We start from the raw sequence: 12,626 nt of genomic DNA on the forward strand, positions 1-12,626 counted from the left end.
GCGTTCACGGTTTCATCTCCTAAACAATCTGGATGATTTAATAGTAACAGCAGAACTGACTTGACAGGCAAAACAGACCGCAGATCGGCTGTAAACAAGCTGCTCCGATCAAGCTTCAAACTACAACTCCCATCATCCTTCAGCATTCAAGCGCTCTTCTGACACTTACTGAATCTTATTTATGTTATGTTTTAATTTTAATAACCCGTTGTTAGTTGGAGTGATGATCTGTATAAAAAAAGAATATAAATATGTGGCAGGTGCTGGTGCGGTGTGATGAGGTGTAACACCGCCCCTCCTCCTCTTGCCTGGCACCGTAAATGTTATTTATGAATGCCTAGCGCTCACGGGCGTGTGCACGTAGATTCGTTATTATGTTGTAATAATTAGAAGACATTGGACATTGATTACCGCCGATGTTTAGGTTTGTCCCGGAACCCGTTGTGCTTGCGATGTGTGGTTAAATCCCGACTTTAATTCATTGTGGTCGGTTTGGTGCTGACAGCGGCGGCGGCAGACGGAGCGGTGCTCTTTAATAATACTGGGTCAATACACCGAGTCCGCCGCTGTCTGCCAGCCCGCTGCACCCACCGGAGCCGCTTCACCTCGTCACCCGGAGGTGCTGCCCGATAAGGTAAGCATGCCAGCCGACTGAGCGTGAGAAAAAGGACCGCTTGTGTGGTGGTTCTCTAGTAGCTAGCTATTCAGGGCTGCTCCATCCCGCAGCATCCCGCCGTGTTTTCCTCCTCACATGCTGCTCGGAGAGCTCATAGGCCGTCCAGACGTTAATAACATCCCCGTTATTATTATTGTAAGCTGCCGCTGATTCTGGATGTGAATTAGCCTGCGAGGCAGTCAGGTTTATTCAGAAATAACCTCTCTCAGCTAAGTCCTGGAGGTAGGACGAGATACGACAACATCCCGTCTGATAGTTACTAGGTATGTTTGTGAAATCACCGCCGCTAACGCTGCTAACGCTGGGCAGGTCAGTTAGCTCCCGTTAGCTAGCTGCTGCCCCTGGGTGCAGCCAGGCGGCCAGTGTAGCTCCCTGTTAGCCCCGGAGACCCGCGGTGCAGACCAGACTGAGCCCCCAGAGTCAGTGAGGCTGTGGCAGGCACACATTCCTCAGTGAGCCGATTGGTTTCAGCAAGCAAAATGGCTGAATTTGTTGTGCCGACCTTGAAAGTAATAACGAGCTGACATATTATTTATAGCAAGCTAACTGTTCAGGTGAATTGCATGGCAGCGCAAGCTTGCTCGGTGATGTAACCTGCTGCATTAACATCATACATGTGAATTATTTTTAAAAAATCCACACGAAGTTTATGTGAAAAAAATCATAATGAAATCTCCACATTTATTCTGCACTCAAACGGGGCAACCGCTATATCGGTGTTTTAGCATCCCTCATTGAAAACAATGGGATCTGTTAGCCACAAGCTAGCAGCAGCCTGAGATGCCCAGCGGCCTCAGCCAGTCCGGCATCAGAGAGGCGGCTCTGCTCATGCTGCACAATGGCCTCCACTGCCAGAGTCAGTTTGTCATCCCCAAACACTGTGCTAATATTTTAATCACAACCCAGTAACACCAGTAACTCCAGACACTGGAACCAACATCAGGAGTTTAAAGTACCTGAAAGTGCAATCAGGATCCCAACTGTTTGTGGCCCCTGACCTCATTTGGACCAGGAGCCATTACTCCATCGGTTCATGTGTTGACATACCATATTTCAAAGAGGGGATCAGTTAGAAATAGTGAGTTGAATATTTCCCATTTTTTTATTTATATTCAGTGTTGTGTGACTAATGAGCGTGTGCTGCTGTAACACTGTAATTTCCCATTTTTTTGGGATCAATAAATATCTATCTATCTATCTATCTATCTATATGATATATATATGTGTGTATCTTTTTCCAGTTCTCTTGGAATCGATATGTTCATATACATATGTTATGAATATTTCATATTATAGTCAAAGCAGAATAAAAGTCACAGGACATCTGATAATCTGTAGAGTTAACCCAAACAGTGAACACTATAACTGCAGAATGTTTGTGTTAAACGAGCAATTTAGATGAATTTAGAGCAGATTGTTTCCAGTGAATGTTGAATCAGTGAAATTATTTTTCCTCTTATTTTCCAGGACTTTTTTAAATACAATTCTCAATTATGTACCCTTTTTTTGACAAGTTCAGTGTTTTCTTTTTCCTCACACTTGGTGGTTGTTTTAACGTCGTACCTTTCACATGTATGAGGCTGTTATGTATAGAGGGAAGACTCTGTGAAATATTGTATATATGTGTTCAGGTTTATTTTAGGTCAGTCAGTTCAGGTCACGTTCAGGTCAATTTGTACAGAGCCCCAGACATGATGTGGCCACAAAATAGTATTTTGATGATAACAACGTAGGCTAACTATAATGTGACCTCTGAGGTACTGGCTCTGTGATGACTATAAATAAGAAAACCTGCCCATATTAGTGTGAAGGGATGACATAACTCCCCCAAACAATATTTTGAAGTTTAACTCCTTTATGAAGTAGTCACAGTGGGGTCATATAATCTGAAAATGTACCCAATGTTCTGGTTCATTACATATTTCTTTTCTTTACAGTAGAATATGATTATTTTAAGTTTTAAATGTAAGTTAGTGTGAGGTTTTAGGTAGGTTATTACAAATGTAACTTGTGCATGCAGTCACAAAGAAATACATGTTTAGAAACATTTCAGATGAAATGTACCTTAACATATATATTTACGTACATTCAGATAAACATATGTTACTATGCCTGAGGTGCTTAATATGGTCGCCAGTGGTTTACTTTTTCTCCTTAGTAAGGCAATACCAAAGTGCAAATAATCATACAGCTTTCACCCGTGGATGTAATCTTTCAATGTATACACCGTTTGCGTCGACGGTCTTCTTCGCCTTCCCTTGTCTACCACACACGGGCAAACGATGTGCAGCAGCGCCCTCTGCGGTCACAGTTTCTGATGGGTCACAGATTTTGGTGCAACATCTGCATCTGGGCTCTCAACATTCTGTTTAAATGCCTCTTGGTAATAACTATTCCTTGCAATACCGGGCTTTTTAGAATGTCTTTGTAACTCATTCCCAGCCTAAAATACAATTCAATCAAATCATCTCTGTCCACGGGCAGAGATGTAGCCTATGTCATAGCCTATAGCAGAGCTGCTTGCATTATTGTTAGGTTACGTTGGGCTCCGTAAATTTAGTTACAAGAAAGTGAAAACTTGTGGAGATATTGTTTTTGAAAATTAAAATTTGTTTGTTTGGGTAATTTATTTGTTAAGAACTTGATTACTGCAACCCACATACATGTTAAAATTATTCTTAGGGTTTTGTGGACCTTAAGTACAAATTTCAACCCAATCCAATAAAAATAAGCAATTTGTAAAGCTCAGAATACACATACAAAGTATGTGTAATAATTCTGTAATAATAATTCTGACATTTAGCTCCGGGGATACCATAAAAATAAACATAAAAATGTATAGCAAAAACAATATTTGGAGTGGAGCTATGTTTTTGACAATGGACAAACCCCTTGCAGTTTTGACATTGAAAATGTTGTCTTGTGTCCACAATTGTCTGTGTCAAATGGTTCATAAGTTGTAAAAGGGGCGGGCTGAAGTATAGGTGTCGGGGCAAAACCATCACCAAAGAAAAACTCTGCTAAGTTCAAGGATTCCTCCGTCCAGAAAAATAAAACATCTAAAGATGTCATTTGGGTGTTTTTACACTTTATTGTGACATTTTATTGACCAAAGGATTAATTGAATTAATACAGACTGTAATGTCCATAGTTTCCTAAAGCCCAAAAAGAAATCTTTACTAATCTTGTTCTTTCCAAAGCCCCAAAATATTCAGAACAACAAACATTTTATGTTGAACATTATAGAATGATTTCATTGTTGAATTAAATAAATTAAAGCAGTCCTCAATTATTTGACCTAATTGTAGCTTAACCATGTCTTGTGATGCTACTTCAGTACACAAGAACAAATATTACTGGGACCACTACAGAAAATTGCTGATGAACGTTTAATATGCACTTATTCACATTATAGCCACTTTTGCTGACTATCTGTGTAACAAGTCACATACATGGTCCAGCCTTACACAGGTTCATACCTGGTCTTGTTATTTCATTTGTATGGATGGAGTCTTTACTCCCTTCCCATAGGCTATCAGGTCTGCACCCTCTTGGACTATTTAAGTTAACATGCGTGACTCTACAACCATCATGTGCGTCTGTCCTTTCTCACCAGGTACGTTGCCAGGGGCAACAGCTGACTGACAATGTCTTTGTGAGAGTGGGCGGGGCTACCTGGCCCTGAGGTGGTAAGGAGGAGGCGTCTCAGACTTCAGCCCTACACCCCTCTCCTCCTGCAACAAACCGAACAGACGGACACACAAACGGGGTGTGGCTCCCTCTTCCTCCTCCCCTCTCCTCCCTGTTCTCTCCCCGTTTTCTTCCCCTTTCCTCTCCGCAACCCTCCCACGTCTCCCCCCTCGGCCCCATCCCCTGCCACAATGCTGTGGTTACGCTGCTTGTGGAGAGCCTGAGGAACCATACTCTGGAAGGCGACCCTGCTCAGCCAGGGGACTTTTCGCTGGTGAGTCTCACCTGCATTCCGTTTAAAATCTCCGTTTAATCATTGTATTAGTAGTAAAATAGCATTGTTAGTCTGTTAAAACTCTTTGTCTCTTTTTCTTTCAGTCCCTGCTGGACCCGAAAACCCTCGCAGAGTGCTGGCCCCCAGATGGCTTGATGCCTGGTGAGTGAACCTCTGATTTGCTTTAAATGAATAATGATTTATAAAAAAGAACTGTAATTTAGTGTATTCACTTCTAGAGTGCGGGGAACTCGCATGATGCAATCATGAATAGCGGAGTTGGCGATATCCTGACTTTTGGTCTCTAGTATGGATAAAAAAACTCAAAAAAACTGGGTCCTACATTTCCCGTGATGCAGCACAATACTGAAGAAAAGAAACAAACCAGAACGATGCATGCATATCAATCTCATCATGACCTCTATGTGTTTGTGTCCTCTCAGAGAGCAGCTACTGGCAGCTCTGCCCTCCCTCTAAGTCCGGCCTGCAGGGGGGGTTACTGAGCTCTAGTTTCCCCCCCGGCCCCGTGCCCCTGGTGCCCCCAGATGCTCACCTGCAGGAGGGTGGTGACCCCCTGGAAGGCACCCCCTCTCAGCCGCAGCAGCACCGGCCCCTGGTACCCAGCACTTCAGCGTCCGAGCTGTGCCTCCCTGGAGCGCCGGCAGCCCCTCCCGGCCCTGGGCCCCCTCCACCTCCTCCACCGCCCCCAAAACGGCACTGCCGTTCGCTGTCGGTGCCTGAAGACCTGTCACGCTGCCGCTACACCTGGCGGCCCAGCGCCTCGCGGGTCTGGACCCCTGTCAGTCGCCAGCAGTGCCATGCGGGTGTTGGGGGAGGGGTCACAGGTGGAGGCTTGGGGGCAGGAGGAGGGGTTATAGGGGCAGGTGTGGCGGGGGGAGGAGCCTGTCCTCTCCGCGCTCCCAGCTCCTCTCTAAACTCGTCACTGCACTCCTCATCCAGCCCCACCTTCTTCAGCCTGGCGCTATCTCCGGACTCCCCTTTGCCCTGGAGCTTCCCCTGGGATCCCAGCGAGGCGGCGGCGGGGGGAGGAGCCTGCTGCTGCTTTTTCCCATCCCCCTCCTCCTGCTCCTCCTCACCCTCCCCCCTCCACCCGCCTCCCCCTCCTCAGAGGCGTTTCTCCCTCTCCCCCGTGCTCATCAGAGACTCAACGGCCTCCACGTTCCTGCCTCCGCCTCCCGTGCCGAGTCATGCAGCGGCACGTCCACCAAGCTGCTCGGCCATAGCCGGAGTGACCGTGGGGGGGCCCGTGCCCGCTTCACCATCCTCAGCCTGCAGCACGCCCTCATCTTTGCGACGCAGTCTACCGCCACAACTGCCGCGCTGCCACTCTCAACCCTGTGACCTGCTGCTGCTCAAACCAGGTCTGAAGAGACGCCGCGACCCCGACAGACCCTGTGCTCGCCCCGTCCTGGACTTCACCAAGATGACTCAGGTTCTGCAGGAAATTCATCAACAACTTTTATGAGCTATTTTTTTATTTAAGTAATGTTTGAAGCAAAAATGCCAAATGTTGTATGGTTGGAATTCCCCAAATGTTTATATAAACTTTATATCTTTGGGTTTTTGGACAAACAAGAAGACGTCAGCTTTGATTCTGGGAGATTGGGATGAATCGATCAGATTAACTATCTAAGGATTACTCAATGATGAAAACACTCTATTAGTTGTACTTGTAGACTTCTGAAAACACCCCTTTCTTGCACTCATGATAAACACTAACTCTAACTGTTCAGCTGGCATGTGGCATTGCTACCATGACATTGATATTGATATTATACAGTAAAACTTTCCTATTGTGGTCACTTTAATCACAGTTCAGTTAACAGTTTAACCGCTGCCCTAAATCAATGGTTGGCTTTATTAAACGGCATGTAAACTTAGCAACAGTGGATTTTTGTATTGGTTCGACACACACTGATGATATCCATCTGCACTCTAATCTCAACTGATTTAATGTTCATGTAGTGCTCTAGCTTTCAAACTTATGTTGTGTTCTCCTTCTTGACCTTTCTCCTGTTGGTCCCACAGACTCGCAGCATCGACCCGCAGTGTCTGGAGCGCGGCGGCGGCAGGCTGGCCTGCGGTGGTGACTTCTGCATGGGCATGGAGCCCTTCATGGGCGACTTCCGGGGCTCGTGCTCGCCGGCCGAGTGCCTGGGTAGGACCAGCATCGGGCCGCTGAGCGAGAGCGACGAGGAGTGCCCCGAGGACGATGATGAGGACGACGGTGAGGAGGAGGCCGAGGAGCGTGAGGCCGCGCAGCAGGCAGTATTTGAGAGGGATTGTACAGAACTCGACTTGAACTTAATAGAAGAAAACTGACTTATTTGTAAATGGAAGGCTGTTCTCTGTTTCAGTTTTTTTGTTTTTTTTGGAATTGATCTAAACCCCCTCCCTTCTTCCTGGACCACCATTGTCTCAACACTCCGCGCCTCCTTGCCACCAATCAGCAAGGCTCTCAGGAACAACACCTTCTCTCATTGGATGAGCTGGGGTAAACCAAGCTGATTGACGACGACAGTAATGATGTGACTACCACCTGTAAAGACTCAACGCTGTGTAATCCCTCTGGCTGCTTTTTAACATTTGTGCTGTTAGAAAGTTTTTAAAGTGAAAGTAACTCTGGTCGTCTGTGATGAGAGCAGGAAACCTCTCCTGCATCTGACCTTCAGTTACCAAAATGATCAACAGTGCATTGTCATGCTAACACACCAACAAGCCATTGTTCTGGTACCTGAAGCCCAGATGCAGAGTTTTCCCACCTCTGTGACTGGACTCCATCTGTTGAGGTACGTTGCGGCGTCCTGGTGTCTTCCAACACACAGCTGCTGAGTCTCTGTAACACACCACAGTCTGATGAAGCCGTTGCCGCACTGCAGCGCCAAACCTGACACGCCATCACCACGTCCAACCCAAACACCAGAGCTCTTATCCAAAGAGCTGCTTTAATCTTCAGTCGGGATTTGGAAGGTCAGTTTACCTAAATCAAAAGACATATTTCCTATGTTCCCGTTTAGCAGTAATTCAATCTAACTCAAGAAATTATTTCCTAAGTAACAAAAAATATATCGCAGACAATAAATAGACATCTGAAATAAATATATATATATATATATATATACACACACACACACACACACACACACACACACACACACACACATATGAGTCGTTGTCATATCCATCATGATATTAAGAATGATCAGAATCAATCATCTTTTATCGGCACAACTTTATAACAGTAAACGCTGGTGTCATATCGAAGCCTCTACCGCAAATATACCACACACACTATGTGACCTCAGCGTGGTGATGTGTTCAGGTTCGCTGCTGTTCCGTGGTGTCGTTTCATCAGGCCTCACTGAGGGCAGGTAGCCACTGATGCTGTTGTTCACCTGAGTGTTCACACATTCCTGTCATACACCTGTCATTACACACTGCTCATTCACTCAAACGTGTGTGTGTGTGGTTCGTAACCTCCTGTGGTTATGTACTTAGAGAAATATAAACATGTAAAAATAACAACTTCTTTCATTGAACAGAAACTCTCCAAGATGTTTCATTGTGTCTAAACACAAATAGCCTATAATAAGTTAACAGGATTATGAATCTGGGCTAACCTTCAGTACTTGACAGTTTTCAGTACTCCGTGTAATCCATTTACAGAAGTCAAATTCCGGTGCTTTTATTCTCTATCTGGATTCAATCTTGATGCTGAAGATGCACAGAACCACCAGGTATGGATGTAATGTCAGGAAAGTCGTCTGAAAATGCTTGCAGGTTATGTTTCCTATTTTCTCCCGTTGATGCTTGTAACCAAGAACAAAATCTCTACATTTAAGGTCTATGAACCTTTTACATCGTTTCACTGAGCATCAAGCTGCACCGCTGCATAAAGGACCACACGGCCTGGTTCACATATTTTTTAGCTTTTCTACCGAGAATCATACTTCACATTCCTGCTGATCACTTCAAACCCTCCGTTACGTTTCAGATTGATCACCCTGTAGTGAGATAATCCATCACAGCCAGTGATTTTATTTGACTTTGTGGTGAAAATCTCTTTAGCGATGCATTCAAAGACACTCTAACGTCAAAGAGTTGATGGCCAGCTGAAAATACATCCAAGAATGATGATGCTAGTGATCAGACCCAGAAGACAATCAACAAGTTAACAAGAACATCATACTTGAAAAAGAAATTGTGTGTTGGGTCATTTCAGTTCAGCAGATGACTCAGATCATGTTGAAATGTCCATGAATGCACTACAAGTAGGACAGCTTACATTTAAAGTGACTAAAACGTAAAGCTGTTTGTATGTTGACTGTGATGGATTATTTGTGGCAGCTTTACTGTAAAAATTTAGTTTGGTTAAACTCAACAGTAGCAAATTCACTTAGTAAAAGATTATTTTTGTGTTAGCGAGTTGTTTCATTCAGAGGGTTTCAGTTTTGTCAAAATTTCTTCCGTCAGATTTGAGGGGGTGAAAAAAAAATACTTTTGAACTGAAAAACAACCTCTTGCGGTCTTAAAGGAACTGTTCAACATTTGAGAAATACTTTCACATTTTCTTGATAGTGTTGTGTTCAGGTGGATATCAGTCTCCTGTTTGTGGTGAACTGAAATTGTTCAATGCGCTTGTCAAAGCCACCAGACTCCAACAGCAAACAACAAACAAAAACAACAATTTTGCTTCAGAACAAGGGAGTCGCTAGTCTACTGCTGCCTCAATCAGTTGGTTTGTTTGTTTGTGTTATTGTGTGACTTTGGTGTTTTAAAGGGTTAGAAACTGACAAACAAAGTAGACCAGCAACTCCCGTGATTTGCGAGGTAAAATCAATGTTTTTCTCAATGGAAACTGGTTTGATGGATGAGAGCATAGATAAAGGCTTCAGTTCACCCTGTGTAAACTTAAAACAGGGCTGGGTGTATTTTTTGGTATCTTTGGTTTCCAATTGCTTCCAGTCTTAATAAGCTTGGCTAATCCCATCCTGACTCCAGTTCTGTACGGAGCACACAGACATGAGATCAATATTCATCTGAACATCTCTCACAGAGGAAGAGAATGAAGACTATTTACCAAATGTTGAACTACTCTTTTTAAGGTAAGGTTGAAATATGCTATAAGCTAACATGTTAGCCCCACGTGCTGTCTACTAGAATTACCTTGTTGAAAACATTATAAGGCCAAGTTCACCCAAATTTACAAAACAATTGAAATGAAAGATTACATTTAAAAAAAACATTTGTCCAGAAACAATGTCCCTCTAACACACACATACACAAACAAAAGTCCCTCTAACACAATGCAATGTCCCTGTATCATAAACACACAGTGGCCCCGTAAGACACATTCCCGCCTGGATTGTTTTTGTTGATCACTCCATAACACCCAACATAAGCCTTAACTGAACATATTCTATTATTCTGTAAATCAAAACATTAAAAAGTAAAAAAGGAAAAGAGTAACGGAGAAGAAAAGGAAATGTGTACTGTAGCTGTTAAATTTTTAGTCCCTCTGTTCATTATTTTCTGCTGTTTTTTCTTAATATTTCTAATCTGATGTCTGAGCGTGACAATGTCAGCGATGACCACATCGTGTTTTGAAAAAATAAAATAAGCTTCGGACGGAGGAGGAGCTGTAAATGGAGGAGCAGTCGTGTACAAAGTTAGCGAGACTCGGACATCTCTTGTCTTTTAGAAATGTTTTTTATTGTATGTGATTTAAAAAAAAAAAGAACACTGACAACATGGAAATTTGAAAAGCAGTTTGTGAATAAATTAAGTTTATTGAGAATTATTTTACAAAGAAAGGGAAAAAATTGTGTCCTGTGTTTATTGTCATCACCCCCATCAAGTCCTTTACCCTGGAAATCCAGAGGTCTCACAAGAGCACAATTTGAATTTTCTCAGCGAGTTACTCTGGCATCGAGTAATGCTGCTCATTAACTATTCCCTTGTAGCCGAGCTGCACCAATCACATCGGGGTATCTGATGTAGACGGGCCAGAGGCGAGCTAAAACGATGACGAAAATTGAATCTACCAGTTAGCTTCACTGGTAGCTACGCGTATGGGGCTGGATGGATCACCTAGTGTGTTGTGATTGGTCGTAGTGTTATCCAATTGGATGCAGAAAGATTTTCAAATGCACGCTTGCCGCCCCTCGAGATGGGCAACTTTTATTACTCAATGCCAGACCCTTAATCTTTTGGATTTGGATCTGGATTTCCAAGCTACAAGTCTGTCAGAAACTAGTCACAATCAATCCGTTAATCTGGATTGAATGACAGGTTTTTTAAATATTGGGATTAACAGTAGACAGCCAAATTAGTTATTCATTTTCTGAAGCTAAAGGTTTGTTTAATTCGATAAATACAGCAGGTCAACATCAGTATATTTTTAGTTATGTTTTTGTGGTTGTTTAAAAGTGAGAAAAGTTCTGCTATTGGAATAAGAAAAGATGTGTGAAAACAAAGAATACATTTACAATTGTATGAGAAAAAGTATTATGAAGCTAAAGTTCACATTTAAGCAGGTAAAAAAGGTCAGATTTTAATAAAATCAAAATAAATCTGAATTTTATTAGAAGAAAATTAATATTAGAATGAAGTGACATTTTTATGAGGACAAATTTCTCAGTAGAAAAAAAATAATTATTTGTCAATATGACAAAAGTCAGAATTTATTTTTCTTTGTCGTATTTATAAGATCAGTGATAAACGTATTGTTTTGTTGAACAGGGACAGTGCATGTAATAAACATTAGTGCTGAACAGATGTTACCCTACATTCTTTTAAGTTACTGACATAAGCATTCAGAGCAATAATAGAGGAAAGTAATGTTTGGAAAAATATACTACATTTTTGATAATCAAAACATAAAACAAATAGAATGTTTTCTTATTTTGTCATCAGTAAGAGAAAAAGAGTCCATTTCTTCATTCTCCACATGATGGACAGGAAACCAAAAAGTGTGCTGAAGATAAATAAAACATGAAACAAGTTTATTATAAACAGTTAATGTCTAAAAATCAAAGTGCAGGTAAAGAATATCTCATGCATGTTCCATCTGATATTATACACAATAAAACCACACTGAAACTACAAAGATAGATGAGATGGTTCACTGTGTGTTTTCAGTTCATTTTTTCTCAGCAGGGTTGCTTTCTGAGGAGTCACTGCTGTTGGAGGATGTGATGGCCGGGACTGAGGTGACGCTGATGGGGACGACTCTCTCCTTCCCATCATGCACTGCTTTCTCCCGAGGGGCCTGGATCTGCAGCCGCCCCCCCACCAGAGAACAGGTGACGGTCTCTGGTTCGACGCCATCCGGCAGGTCGAACTCCTGCCTGAACTCCTGACACCTGTAGGTGTAGGAGCCCTTCTCGTCCTCCTGCTTCTTCTCCGTCCTACCACTCACCCTCAGCTTCCTGCCCACCTGTTTGACTGATAGCTCCTCTGGGGCAAACTCCTTCGTGTCCAAGCTGAGGGCAAAGCTGTTGCCGTCCCTCCCCAGTTCCTGGAAGGCGATGGGCTTGAAGACCCCTGTCAAGGAAGAGGTCTGGTCGATCTCCTCGAAGATCTTCTGGTGCAGCCTCTCCATGTACTCCATGCTCTGCCTCATCTCCTGCATGTGACGGATCATCTCTTGTTCGATGTGGTAGAAGAGCGGCCGGGTCTCGGGCCACAGGCTGCGAACAGGCCAGTGCAGGTCCAGGAAAGGCCTCATGTTGATGGGGGACGGCTGGAAGACGCTGGGACACAACATCCTGTGGAGGTGGTAATTTCAGATCAGTTTAGGGTTAGCTTCAGGCTGGAGTCTGTCTGACTGTCTGCCTGATGTCCTGCTGCCCTGCTCTTTATATACGCACAATCCCCCCACCGGAAAGTTCCAGCAGCATTCCTGCATGTGTGTGTATGTGTGTGTTTGTGCTCACAGTCTAAATGCAGCCCGGTTGGTATTCC

At 43.5% G+C, this 12,626-nt stretch overlaps 2 protein-coding genes across 3 annotated transcripts; one reads left to right on the forward strand and one right to left on the reverse strand.

Annotated features, from left to right (window-relative positions):
• The first annotated feature begins 292 nt into the window (after positions 1-292).
• On the forward strand, positions 293-7,760 carry fam53c (family with sequence similarity 53 member C). 2 transcript variants are annotated; one of them, XM_034889835.1, is made up of 5 exons: positions 293-634; positions 4,293-4,640; positions 4,745-4,802; positions 5,084-6,093; positions 6,690-7,759. In XM_034889835.1, exons 3-5 carry the CDS (start codon positions 4,796-4,798, stop codon positions 6,981-6,983), a joined length of 1,311 nt encoding a protein of 436 aa, XP_034745726.1. In that variant the 5' UTR covers positions 293-634; positions 4,293-4,640; positions 4,745-4,795; the 3' UTR covers positions 6,984-7,759. The 2 variants fall into 2 exon arrangements, with proteins under 2 accessions (XP_034745726.1, XP_034745727.1); XM_034889836.1 differs by lacking the exon at positions 293-634 and having other exon boundaries at positions 4,368-4,640; positions 6,690-7,760.
• Positions 7,761-11,644: 3,884 nt separating this feature from the next.
• On the reverse strand, positions 11,645-12,505 carry LOC117955379 (heat shock protein, alpha-crystallin-related, b11). The gene has a single exon (XM_034889838.1). The coding sequence runs from the start codon at positions 12,427-12,429 to the stop codon at positions 11,803-11,805; it is 627 nt and encodes a 208-aa protein (XP_034745729.1). The 5' UTR covers positions 12,430-12,505; the 3' UTR covers positions 11,645-11,802.
• Positions 12,506-12,626: the final 121 nt, after the last annotated feature.

This window comes from Etheostoma cragini, chromosome 13, assembly GCF_013103735.1.
Source record: "Etheostoma cragini isolate CJK2018 chromosome 13, CSU_Ecrag_1.0, whole genome shotgun sequence".
NCBI lineage: Eukaryota > Metazoa > Chordata > Actinopteri > Perciformes > Percidae > Etheostoma > Etheostoma cragini.